At 48.1% G+C, this 12,952-nt stretch overlaps 3 protein-coding genes across 3 annotated transcripts; 1 reads left to right on the top strand and 2 right to left on the bottom strand.

The window, feature by feature from the left end:
* The first annotated feature begins 4,910 nt into the window (after positions 1-4,910).
* Positions 4,911-7,070, top strand: BDW43DRAFT_261185 (L-lactate dehydrogenase (cytochrome)). The gene is made up of 3 exons (XM_032040278.1): positions 4,911-5,281; positions 5,335-5,648; positions 5,705-7,070. The coding sequence occupies exons 1-3, from the start codon at positions 5,173-5,175 to the stop codon at positions 6,782-6,784; spliced, it is 1,503 nt and encodes a 500-aa protein (XP_031906113.1). The 5' UTR covers positions 4,911-5,172; the 3' UTR covers positions 6,785-7,070.
* Positions 7,071-7,075: 5 nt separating this feature from the next.
* Positions 7,076-8,646, bottom strand: BDW43DRAFT_77040 (metallophosphatase domain-containing protein). Its single transcript, XM_032050494.1, has one exon. The coding sequence runs from the start codon at positions 8,320-8,322 to the stop codon at positions 7,246-7,248; it is 1,077 nt and encodes a 358-aa protein (XP_031906112.1). The 5' UTR covers positions 8,323-8,646; the 3' UTR covers positions 7,076-7,245.
* A 992-nt stretch (positions 8,647-9,638) lies between these two features.
* On the bottom strand, positions 9,639-10,511 carry BDW43DRAFT_261183 (uncharacterized protein). The gene has a single exon (XM_032040277.1). The coding sequence runs from the start codon at positions 9,914-9,916 to the stop codon at positions 9,740-9,742; it is 177 nt and encodes a 58-aa protein (XP_031906111.1). The 5' UTR covers positions 9,917-10,511; the 3' UTR covers positions 9,639-9,739.
* Between the last annotated feature and the right edge of the window lie 2,441 nt (positions 10,512-12,952).

Genomic DNA, 12,952 nt, shown 5'->3' with positions numbered 1-12,952 from the left:
GAGTGGAAAAAGCAATGATGTCACACATGGGGTCCTGGAAAAGGTAATCCGAGAAGGAAAAACAAAAAACAAAAGGAAAAAGGAAAAAGAATTATTCAATCATATAAACATTGAATCTTAATGTTAAAAAATAATCTAGTTACTGAAAAATAAAAGAAAAGAAACAATAAAATATGAAAATAAAAACCCCTCTCCCATTTTTTTTTCTTTCAGATTATTCACACGGCTACTCCATACGGATTCCCCCGAGGACCTCTCGGCCCATTGTCATTGGCACATTCTTCCGTTCCCGACGGCTTCTTCAAGAGCCTCTGAACGCACAGCTTGCCGACTCTTTCCTCCACCGAGGTAACAATTCAGGTCCACCGTGTTTCGGTCGGCCTCTCTCATTACTCGATCGCTTTGCACAATAATCCCCATTGCGTGCCTAGAGAGGATATCGTTACTCTGTATGGAGTTTAGGGCACAATAGTGGTCAGCAGACGTAACGTGGAATACCCGAAACAGGGCTGACTTTCCTTTTTTGCCTCCGCCCTCCAACCTTTGGGGAAACTAAAGCGAGGGGTTTTCCGTTCCCATGGGGTATTTCATCTGATTATGGCCGCCTGATCTGATGAGATAATCCCCCATATTCCTTATCCAGTGCGATGTAAGCCTCCATTCTACAGCAAAAGTACTACATTCTTATCTCTCAATTTCGAATCCGGGCGATAGATTCTACGCCATTCCCGTCGCTAATTACGGGATCCACGATCAGCAAAAGCTTCTCACCACCGTGCCGAGAAAGACAGCTTCACTAAACTAACAATCCTTCGGCCGTTGTTCGGGAAGCCGTTCTCGTATTTCCCGACCACAACGCCTAGCGTTAGTCTGCAAGGAGAGATGTTGATGTGCCACCAATAATGACGAACCAGGAAATGAGATTATTCAATGAAATGGAGAGAAAGAAATTTCCACGAGTAACCACAATAACTTTAGCGAAGTCAGCATTTGTTAAAGTAGGCGTATCATTTGCCCGTCGTGGTAGTGGTGGGAGATATTAATCGGTGATTCGACACCAGGCCTGATGGCCGCATAGATATCATCCACCGTGGGTTTGATTGTCCACTTCTCAGAGTCTAAGACAAAAGACTGGTCCCCACATCCCCAATTTTTGGGGGTTTTGGTCCTTGGATCTGCATGAATATCTTTCCTTGCCTGGGTTTCATTATTTTTTTTTCTGATTTTTTCTTTTCGGTCTCTGCCGCAGAGCTCGGGACCACACTAAGCCCTCCCTTACCTATAGCTGACATTACTCCGAAAAAATCTGTTCCACCGGATACACCGGATAAAAACGTATGGTCACTGGTCAATGTCCGTTGGCCCAGGTAGCATAGACAAGGGCCATCAACTAAAGGTTTGCCTAATATAGCCCGTTTTATGTAACTCTTCACGAGCCAAATCGAGTTACATACCGCAACTGCACAGGCTTAGTAACTCGCATACGGTGTTCTCCCTCATGTCCATGCGGAGTACACCAACCACGACGTAAGCCCACTTAGATCACTCCTCTCTAACCTCAAGAAAATTCTGTTAATAGTACGCTGACATGATTAAAATACTCACGTTCACGTTCTCTGCTCTGTCTTGCTGCAAGGTGCCCAAACCGACGTCAAACCGACGGCGACATCACGACAGTTACCAGATCAGGATCTACATACGTCAATAGCGGCCCCTAATGATAAACTGCCAAGCGCCAAGGGCCCAAGAAGAAAAAAAGAAGCTCACGAGGTTGCCGCCTTAGTATGAACAAGCGTCTGACAAGCCTTCTCGGCAAAAAGCCCTAAGCGGTGGGGAACACAAGGGTTGGTGGAGGCGAAAGTGGAGAAGCAAGCCAGATCCAAGTGGGTTGTGGTTGGCCCCTAAACGACGCGCGCCAACTGAAAATCGTCATCATTTCTGCCAAATGATAATAACTTAGTTGCCTGTTGCTATTGGCTAAACGCCCAATGATGGTGAATCGTTCTTGTCCCTGAACCACCAGTGCGTGTGTGGGATAACCCCCGTCGGAAATCTGTTGCCCCTCAGGGGGGCCCCCAATCCAACTTCACATGGGCCCATTTCCCACTAGAACCTTTCGTCTCTCTACGTCAGAGGCGTAATGTTGCATCCGGAATGTGTCGGATGGCTCTCAAGCAAATCATCACGAGTAGAGCGAAACAAATGCTCCGCATCACCCACACAATCCGACTGAATCAGTCGCGATAGTCGAGTCGGAGGGAGCATGGTGGTCACTTGTTCTCTGAAACAAAAGGGAAAAAACCGTGGTCCGGTACCCTGTGAGATGATGCTATCTGACCCAAAAGAAACGGCGGGAGTCCGAGGAGTCCGATCTGAGTATCTACTCTGTACGCTTTGACGGCTGTCGATGATGACCACACAGTGACACACACGTGTGACGCCACCCGCCAAAGGATCATGTCAGTTTGTGGAATGACGTCGCAGCTGTCACTGCGTTCTACATCAGTGACAGTGACATGTCCCGTGTATAGCATCAAAATTTTCTGATGCACTCTGCTTCAAGCACCAAGGTGGGCCGAATCTGACACCATTTCCGCATTAGTTGTCCTGCGCATGCAGCCCGTCGTCTTCTACGCCAAAACCCACCCTATTGCGCCCGTCTAGGCAAAACTTCGGCCAACTGTAGACTCATCCCGATGCTTAGAATCAACGGGCCGATACCGAATTTTCTTTGTCGGCCTTAAAGACGGGAAAGGAAGGTCGGAATCAAACTGTTTGTAGTAGCCGGGCCGCCGACCGTGCAGAATGGTCTTGGCTTATCGGTGAAGGTCCGACAGGATCTGTAGTAAAAAATAAAAGTTGAAAAAATGGAAAAGAAAACTCTGCATGTACACACCGAGTGCCGAAACGATTGGTTCGTTTGATGGGGGTGGGACGAGTATGCGAATGAGAGCGAAGGTTAGTCATCGTTGGTTGTATATGTTGAATGCCAAGAGTAAATGGTGCTCAACATAAGTAACGAGGAATTCATGGTGTTCGACATGTTAAGACGTAGAAGCTCAGTAATATAGAGGGGTTTGTTGTCGAATTGAAAGGCGTGCGTAAACCATATTTATACTAAAATTCCAGGGACCGACCGGATAGGAGAAGAAAAAGGTCGGGAGGCCGATGGCTTAAGTACACCAGACTCGGCACGCCGGTGCCGACAGAAATCGGCGTGGCATGCCGGAGGACCCGGAATACATGGTCACGAGGCAGGGAAAAGAATAGAATCACGGACGTTTTTCAGGGGCTTGATCCCACAAATATTTTATTATAGCCTGAGACTGTGGTCTAGATGCCTCAAGAGCCTCAGAGCAATCAACTTGAGTAATGGCTTGGAAGATCTAAAGAGACTGATAAACAAACTCCTTGTCATTGGACGCATACTCCCTTAAACAAGGCGTATGGGGTGCAGGAGCGTGCAATGAAGTCATTTTGTGGCCCTCTAGTCTAACGGAAACAATGGCTATACTCAATACTCTCTCGGTGTAGTGAATGATCAAGATAGATTCTACCTACCACTCCTTCAGCGTTTAAGGAGTACGACGCCCCTCCCCTACTACTTAACGACCTACCTACATATCTCTAATTGGCACACTTGTACTCATTCGGAGACAAGCAACAGCTCTGTCAGTTGATTCATTTCATGAGTTTTCATCTGAAGCACGAAATGTTGAAATTCAGTTGACACCACGATGTCTCGTTTTCCAGAATATAATTCCACTTGGGGTTGATTAAAGCGGACACTGCGAACAGCAGGTCGTCAGTAAAACTACTTGGATAATTTCAATTTGTTCTGATAGGCAGTGACCAATCAAGCTTACTTATCATGTAGATATAGTACTATACACTCGTGCATTTGGAACCAGGACTTGCTTCGTCGGAACCTAACCATGTTTTCTATGTATATATATAGTAGAATACCAGGTTGTCTCAGCCGTCTACCACTACATACTTTCTGAAAAAAGGTCTCAATCGGCCATTTCTAGTGTACGAGTGAAATGTGAATTAAGAGTATTGGCTTTATTTTCTCAAACCAGTTTCGCACACCTTATGAGTCCTGAAGAATACCTGATGCCTTGCCGCCTGAATAATACGGCCTCCAATTACGTGAGGCTCTGTAGTTTGCATTGTTTGCATTAACCTCGGCAATGTTTCTCCGTTTCCCTGCCTTCGTTGGAGACGCATTCAGCATTCTCATGTCTGGATCCATCGCATGCATGCAGAATATCTTTTGCATACTTATTCTTATCGATGGACCCTTTGTTCCATTTGTTCTCGAAAAGCATGTGTCACAACATCACGCCCCCTTGCTTGACTCACTATATGAATTCAAGACTAAGATCATGCTTTTGAGGGTCTAGACCCAATAGCCCCTGAAGGTGAATCAAACGGATACTTTCATCCGGACACCTCAGTACATACAAGGGTAAGAATAGAGAAATAAAGATAGGAGGGCTGCATCTGATGTGTTGCCACCTACATTCTTCATGCGCATATCGGGTGCTCCGGTGTCCGTTTTGAAATATCCCATCTGGTAAGTTCGTGAGAATAAAAACTGTCATAAAGCTCTTGACCTTTTGTGTACAGAAGATAATATAGGTTGATATGTTGCCATTGATCTTCGGCACTATTCATCCCTTTATGATATCCGACTGGAATAGAAATATAGAAGTGCTTTTTGGGATTTATATAGATTTTAATGAAGTAGTAGGGTGTTCTTCCAAACCTAAGGTCCCAAGTGGTTCTGCAACGGTACCAACTGGCAGGAACTTGGCAGCCGCAATAAAGTCGGCCGAGAAACACGTCGCCCGAATCGGATCCCCGCAATGATTCTCCAGGCTCAGCTTTTAGTACATCCTCCCGTTCTTTATCGTTGATCCGACCAACGAGTGCCCTCCGATTTTTGCCTGCCCCATTTCCATTCGCTGTCCACTGACCCGAGGCCCATTCAAGAGCCCAGTCTAAACCTAACTCGTAACTGCGTCTTGAAATTCTGGGACAAGACTCTGGTATCTCGCTCACATATATATACCATCGTCGCTGCATTACTTTCCCTCGTGCTCTTCTGATCATTTCTCTCACTACTGAAACACCACCTACCACCCATATTTCAATATTTTCGACAAGATGAGCAAAGGCAAGCTCAGTGGCACGGATGTCGCCCAGCACAACTCCCGCGACTCTTGCTGGGTCATTGTTCATGGGAAGGCGTATGATGTAACCGAATTCCTGCCAGGTATAATATATCGCCGTCGCTTGAGATTAGTTCTCCACTGACAAGTGCGATAGAACATCCTGGTGGTCAGAAGATCATCCTGAAGTACGCAGGCAAGGATGCGACCGAGGAGTTTGACCCTATCCACCCTCCCGACACCCTCGATAAATACCTCGATGGCTCCAAGCACCTGGGTGCGGTCGACATGAGCACCGTCGAACAGGAAGAGAAGGTTGTCGACCCCGCAGAAGAGGAACGACAGGAGCGGATCAAGCGGATGCCCCCACTGCAAGCATGCTATAACCTAATGGACTTCGAGACAGTCGCACGGGATGTTATGAAGAAAACCGCTTGGGCTTACTACTCTAGCGGTGCGGACGATGAAATTGTAGGCTGCCACAGCACAGACTAGGATATACCATCATGCTAATTGGACATCTTCAGACTATGCGTGAGAACCATTCAGCCTTCCATAAGATCTGGTTCCGGCCTCGGGTCCTGGTCGACGTGGAGAATGTTGACTTCTCCACCACAATGCTTGGGACCAAGACCTCGATTCCTTTCTACGTGACTGCAACTGCTCTGGGAAAGTTGGGTAATCCTGAGGGCGAAGTCGTCCTCACGCGTGCCGCTCATGATCACAATGTAATCCAGATGATCCCGACGTTAGCCTCGTGCTCTTTCGACGAGATTGTAGACGCCAAGAAAGGCGACCAGGTACAATGGTTGCAACTTTACGTGAACAAGGACCGCGAGATCACCAAGCGTATCGTCCAACACGCAGAGGCTCGCGGCTGCAAGGGCCTCTTTATCACAGTGGATGCTCCTCAACTTGGCCGTCGGGAGAAGGACATGCGTTCCAAGTTCTCCGACGTGGGATCTAACGTTCAAGCCAGCGGAGGCAGCTCCGTCGATCGCTCTCAAGGTGCCGCTAGGGCCATCTCGTCGTTCATCGACCCCTCTCTTTCCTGGAAGGACATCCCCTGGTTCCAATCCATCACAAAGATGCCCATCGTCCTGAAAGGTGTCCAGCGCGTCGAAGACGTCCTCCGTGCCGCTGAGATGGGTCTGGATGGCGTCGTCCTCTCCAACCACGGCGGTCGCCAGCTAGACACTGCACCATCCGGCATCGAAGTCCTCGCAGAGGTCATGCCCATCCTCCGGGAACGCGGCTGGGAAAATAAGATCGAGATCTTCATTGACGGCGGTGTTCGCCGCTCCACGGATATCCTGAAGGCCCTCTGTCTGGGCGCCCGTGGTGTGGGTATCGGACGACCATTCCTATACGCCATGTCCGCATACGGTCAGGCCGGTGTAGACCGCGCCATGCAGCTCCTCAAAGACGAAATGGAAATGAACATGCGACTGATCGGTGCCACCAAGATCGAAGACCTCAATCCCAGCCTGATCGATGTGCGCGGCCTGGTCAGCGGTCATCATGCTTCTGTTCCCTCCGACACCTTGACCCTCCGTGCCTACGATCCGCTCCAGGCTCCTCGCTTCAGCGAGAAGGCCAAATTGTAATGGCTGAGGATCTCTTTCGCTCTTCAGCTCTCTTGGCTTTCGTTCTTCTTCCATTTCCCTCCTCTGATAAAGTTTGTTTTGCAGTTCTCCCGTTGACAGTGGTTGGCAGATAGACTTAACCACAAACCCGATTTTATATACCCCTTCGTCATACTTGACGATAATGATGGCGATCCTTGTACATTTAGTGAGAAAGATAGTATACGCTACAAGACATGTATAGACGTGATGTCCAGGTTAAATTAAATATAAACGCAAAGAATATATCCAAAAATTGGATTAACTTTTATTTCTTCTTCACTTAAGACCATGCAGTGTAAAACTAAAACTTAAAAATGGTATCACCACGATAAGAACACCACGCACAACGCACCAAACGAACCTATGTACATGCACGCATCAGTCATTACCGCCTCCCCACACTATATACCTCCCCAACTGAGCCAACAAGCCCCTGTCACTTATAGAACCACAACCTGCGGCTTATTGCTCAGCCCCTTCGAGTCTCGAGACATACAAGCCGCATTCACCATCCACCCACACCCGCGATTCTCTCCACCCCAGACCTTGGCCCATACTACTCCTAGAACACCGTACACCACGACCCGGGCTGAATCAACCCACCCAGAGATATGGAGCAGATCCCGGAGAAACCCGAAGAGCGAGCTGAAACGGCCGTTGCGTGCCCATCGTCGCCGTGAGGCGCAGAGGCGTTCCCATGCCTTCTGCGCTTCGTCCCAATACACGGGTTCCATGCCGTAGGCGGCGTGGATATGGCCGAAGACGTGAAGGGCGGGCTGGATGCGCCATGTTTCTGTTAGGAGGTAAGGACAGCCGGTGGAGTAGACGGGGGAGAGGTCGAGATGGGCCTGGGGCGGGGTATGCGTGACGAGGATGTCGGTGTTTGGGGGGACGGTGCCGGACCAGGCGTCGTAGTGGGGTGGATAGGTAAAGGCGTGTTCGGGGCCGAAGGGAACGAGGGCGGGGACTTGAGGTGCACCGTAGATGGTGAGAGAGCGGGCACGAGAGGCGCTGGATGGCGGTGGGAGGAAGGAGATGGTGACGGCGGAGTGTTGGAGGTAGTGGATGTCGCCCCAGTCGACGCGGTGGGGACTGTCGAGGTCGTCGATGGAGCGGACGGAGGCTGTTGAGGATGACACTGTCGCGAAGGATTTGTCCCGGTCTTCTGCTAGTCGTGACCGCACGTCGAAGTAGCTGTCATGGTTGCCGCAGATGACTACCTTGTGGGGATGGGGTAGTCCGCGGAGCCAGTCTACCGCTGCTTGGATCTCGCGCACGCTACCGTCGTTGCATAGATCGCCGGCGTGGATGAGGAGGTCGCCATCTGGGACATCGTCCCATTCCAGGGTGTGGGTGTCTGAGATGCAGACTACCTTGATGGGGTGGGCATCTGGTGGAGGTAATCGAGGTGGTCCGCGGAGTCTGAGGAGAATGTGATGGAGTGGATAAAGGATGGCGGAAAGTGGAGAGGCGAGGAAATAATCAGATATAGGGCGGCGATGGTAAGGAGAGGACATGGTGAGGTAGATTTAGGGTTGAGAGAGAGAATGTTTCGGTCGAGGAAGACCCGGCGGTTGTAGGCCCTGGTACTTCTTATCCTCGACTTTGTTGTCCCTGCCTTTTGGTGGAGTTGCGGAGATCACTGACGTTGTCCGCCTGACAGCCAATCAGAAGCTCCACCCTGGTATTCATCATCCTTCAACATGAGCCTGATCCAGTTGGCGCCCTCACCACCTGCTCTTTATAATCCAGTATTAATATATATATGAATAAACTTTATATGTCCAACATGTACTAATACCCTTCTTTCTTTCGGTTCTTTTTCTATATCTATACCAACTCCTAACTTATGGCTAGACGCGGTTATAACCGTATAGCACTCTCTGCGGGGAACCAACATTACCCGCAACTCTTAGTAATCTGATTATATGAGAGTATGTATTCTCACTCATGGAGGTCGCAAGTACCTACCATTTAGAGGAAGATAACAAAAATCGTTTGCTAGGGCTCTTTATATAGCTGACGGCAGAGCCTACATAGACCAAAGTAGCCTTCTCGCTTATGGAAAATAGATACAGGTCTAAGAGATTTGAACCAGGAGTTTTACCTGGTTCGTGCAGAAAGGGATATCCAGGGCACCAAAGCCCCCTCTCCAGGGTCTCACCCTAAGGTTCAAAGACTTTCCAGACGCAGCGGTAGGGGCCCATGGGCCAGGTTCTTCTTTTTCTCTTGAAGCTTAGACAGTTGGAAAGACTCAACACCGTTCCTCTGTCGGATATCGTAAAGGAGATCGTTTCTTTTTCTTTTTGACCTTTTCCTTTTTGACCTTTTCCTTTTTGTCTTCCGAGGTTAATAATATGGAGTACAGCCATCACGAGAGCGAATCATTGGTGGAAATGGGTCATGTTGACTTATCCTGGGTAATGTCAAAGGTTGGGTAGAAAGCCGCCTAGAGTAGACTCAGACCTGGACAAGCTGAAGTTACTCACATAGTATATCTCTAATATTCACATATAGTTAAAGGTCTATACTAACGTAATGGTGAGCGGCCCGCCATCTACTGTTTTCCATCCCAACGTTGGTTGACAGTAAAATGGTGGCCAAAAACGGCAGTCCGTCAATGCCGTTGTAAGCACCCTTTTTATCTAATAGCATCTCGCATCCACGCTAGTCAGCTTTGATCACGTGGGTGTACTCGCCCCTCCTCAGTCCAGGCTCCCTGAGTACTCCCTGATCAACTCACCCTCTACTCAACCTGCTCAGAACACATTATAAATTGCACCATGAGCACTTCCAGAATTTTCGCCGCGTGTAACCGCTACCTAATAGTCATGGCAATCTTCACTCCAAATGGTTATACCTACATTTCCTTCTATATAAGGATTATTCTTAACATCTGACATTTCCCTCTTTATCCTCTTCATTTATTCGTAGCTATACCATAGCCAGATCTCCCTTATCAACTGCCCAGCTTAAGGGAGTCCACATGAGGCTATCGGAAATATTCAGATCCAGTTCTCTGATATCGAGAAGCAAGCAGACTATGGACCTGTCCCTATTCTGGACAGCATGATAAAGAGGTGTAGATTGATCTGAACCCACTGTATTCATATTGACCTGGTCTCGGCCAGCAGCCGCCGGGCTATCCAGCGCTGGCAAGTCTGAGCTGCCTACCAAATCGGGGTTGACCTGCTCATGTCCCTGGCATTGATCTTTATATTCAGCTTGGCTAGAATAGAAGCAACTTCAGTATAAGCAGATGTTCTCTGATTATAGCTTCATGTAAAACCGTGGACTTTTACCGGTCCCGTGCTTGTACATCGATATACCGTTGATTAAGAAGCAGCCAAATGACATGAATGTGCCTCTTTACTACTGCCAGGTGTATTGGTATTCTTCCCTCTCCATTGGTAACGTTCACGTCCAGTCCATAATCTAGCAATGACTTGGTGATCTCCACATTCCCGGTCCAGGCGGCAATATACAGTGGCGGCTTGCCTTTATAGGCGCCACCCGCCCTCCTCCATTGCCAGTGCCAAAGGCATCGTGGCAGAGCAACTCAGGAGTATTTTGACTATGGATGCATAGCCCTTTTCAATGGCTTGGTGGAGAGATATCGTTCCGAACATGTCGGCAGCAGTAATATCGCCTCCGGAATGGAGGAGTAGCTGGACCCTCTTCTTGTGACTGGGGGAGCATACCAAAGTGCAGTTCAGTTATCATTATCCTGTATATTGACATAAACGCCAGGATGGGCAAGCAGGATTCGTACCAATAACACAAGATTCTTCAGCACAGCATATGTCAGCAAAGTATATCTGTGAGCGTTCTCACAGGTAAGATTAATATGTCCATCCGCCAGTAGTATCTCTGTAGTCTTCTGATCTCAGATATAAATAGCATGTAAAACTGGTGTTCAGTCTAGTTTATCCCTGGTGTTAACACTTACTCGCCTGGCTGCAAGGAGGTCCTGGACTGTTCACATGTCCCTTGGCCACGGCTGCAGCCAGGGGTATTAGCCCATACTCCGCATCCAGGCAATTGGCCTTGATTCTGTTAAACCGAAGTAGTTGGTAGGCAATTGTAGCATGTCCGCGGAGCACTGTACACCACAATGCACACTGTCCTTGTCAGTTCTGGAAATTGAGTGCGATATCCCTCCTTGTCAGGGGAAGGTTAAGGACTGACTCCGATCTATATATTGCTGTATATATAAGTGGAGTATTTGCTTGATTAACTGTTTTGATGTTGGGCTGATACCAGTGGACAAGAGTATCCGCTGTTTGTGGTTCCCCATGATGTGCGGCCCAGTGCAGCGCTGAGCTGTTCTGGTGCTGGATATTATATCTGTAGATATCTGACAGCAGAATACTGTAGGTCTCCCGGCTGATGAGGACAAATGAAAGAATGTCCTTCGCATTGGGTAATCTCGCTGCTATGCACAGGAGTATTGCAGGGGGAAGATAGTCAAGTCCCATCTAGCATTGTGAATATTCATCTACACAACTGTGGCCGGGAACAACAAAAGACGAGCAAGAGTAAGTACATACGGGCATCGCAATGTGTCTCGTATATCCTAAATGCGTCCAGTGCTACAGGAAATAACTAGTCGAGAGGAGTAATAGGTCTCAGGTGGAAGCTAACTGATAAGGATATGCCTAGTTATTGAGAGCTAACCGTGGTGCGAACAGTCCTATATAAATAACTCTCGCAGACTGGTGATTAGTGACTTCTAGTAGACAGAGCGAACTAATAATTTAGCTTGCTGTTCCTTGGTAGATACAGGGAAGGGCATTATAGCATTTTGCCGTGTACCCAATACTTCCTGCGAGAATCTGCGGATGTCCTGTGAAGGACTGTTTGGATCCTTGAAGTACTGATGCTTCTAGGAAGGTCTAATTTACTCTTGAGGTCGCCATCACCCTTCCTAGAGATATAACTACATCTCTTGTAATAGATACTAAACCTGAAAGTGGCTAGTCTTCTCCTACAAAGACAAGTTGCCCATGGAAGGGGTTTGCCGTTCCGCGCGGGCCGCTCGGCGCCTGGAGTACTTTGTCCCATCGTAGCCCGAGTACCGGCTTTAGTACAGCAATATTTCTTGATGAATAGTAGAAAGACTGTCCGGATCTAACAATCAAGTGCAGACAGAGTACGCTCTTTTTCGCTGAAAAGTGAACTTCGTGTGTTAGATAATACTGTTTGACAGGAGATGCTTTTTAGGTACATGAAAAACACATTAAGTATTGATACGTGGTATGTATAGTGGGCATATACCGTGCACTTATATAATTTGTCGCCTATCTGGCTTAGTGACCCAAAAGCCAGCACAACAACAGGTGAACGCTAGTAGTAGGGATGAAACCGTGCACATAGCTATCTATTGCCGAACACGATCTCTTGCAGGGGCAGTCAGATTAGTGGATGCGTCGATATCGGCGGATGCTGTCTGTTTTCCGGGGCCAGCGTTTACAGAAGCAGGAGTAGAGCTGAATCATTCGGGTAGGTTTAGTTTACCGAGACTTGACTGTTTAGAATATAACAGGCCCACCTGTAATCACGGAGGTTCATTGGGATATTACCCGGTTATTAGAAAAGCTTGCGGCAAGACCAACGCACAGATATCTTAGTAGCCAGCAGTTATAGTATGTGTATCTCTCGATCACCTTCAGCTGATCTATGGGTCTTGTTGGATACCAGACCACACCCGCGAGATGGATCTTGCGCTTAAACTGAGAGGTGGGCTATTGATATTAGAAACAGTAGAAGTGCGTGGTAACGAGACATGATTATTGGCTGTCATTCAGCCGCTGTTCTCGGCGTATTTAAATCCTAAAATCATGGCAAATTCGACAAATATTCTGTTTCTTCAATTTGAACAGGTGTCTTAAGGAGCTTGGTTCGAGCAGGTAACTATGTTTTGATTTTTCGGGGCATAGTGGCAGTGAGACTAGCTGATACCTGCGTATATCCACCCAGTTAAGATCATCCTCAACCAGTTTGATCATCCCGATGTTACCTGCATTTGTAGCTGACTAACATTCTCCAGAGAAGATGACGCAGATTGCGTCGAAACCAAAGACGCAATTCAGGTTGGATGCACAGACCTGATATACGAGAGGGCTAGCTGCATCCACCGGCCTAGAA

The sequence above is a fragment of the Aspergillus alliaceus genome, assembly GCF_009176365.1.
Source record: "Aspergillus alliaceus strain CBS 536.65 unplaced genomic scaffold BDW43scaffold_2, whole genome shotgun sequence".
Taxonomy (NCBI): domain Eukaryota; kingdom Fungi; phylum Ascomycota; class Eurotiomycetes; order Eurotiales; family Aspergillaceae; genus Aspergillus; species Aspergillus alliaceus.
The sequence above is the reverse complement of the archived record's forward strand: the minus strand, read 5'-3'. Positions and strand labels throughout refer to the sequence as shown.

Coding starts and splice junctions, on each gene's coding strand:
- BDW43DRAFT_261185 (XM_032040278.1), top strand. CDS start 5,173: ATGAGCAAAGGCAAGCTCAGTGGCACGGATGTCGCCCAGCACAACTCC. Junction 5,282..5,334: donor TGTAACCGAATTCCTGCCAG/GTATAATATATC, acceptor CAAGTGCGATAG/AACATCCTGGTGGTCAGAAG. Junction 5,649..5,704: donor GCGGTGCGGACGATGAAATT/GTAGGCTGCCAC, acceptor GGACATCTTCAG/ACTATGCGTGAGAACCATTC.
- BDW43DRAFT_77040 (XM_032050494.1), bottom strand. CDS start 8,322: ATGTCCTCTCCTTACCATCGCCGCCCTATATCTGATTATTTCCTCGCC.
- BDW43DRAFT_261183 (XM_032040277.1), bottom strand. CDS start 9,916: ATGAATACAGTGGGTTCAGATCAATCTACACCTCTTTATCATGCTGTC.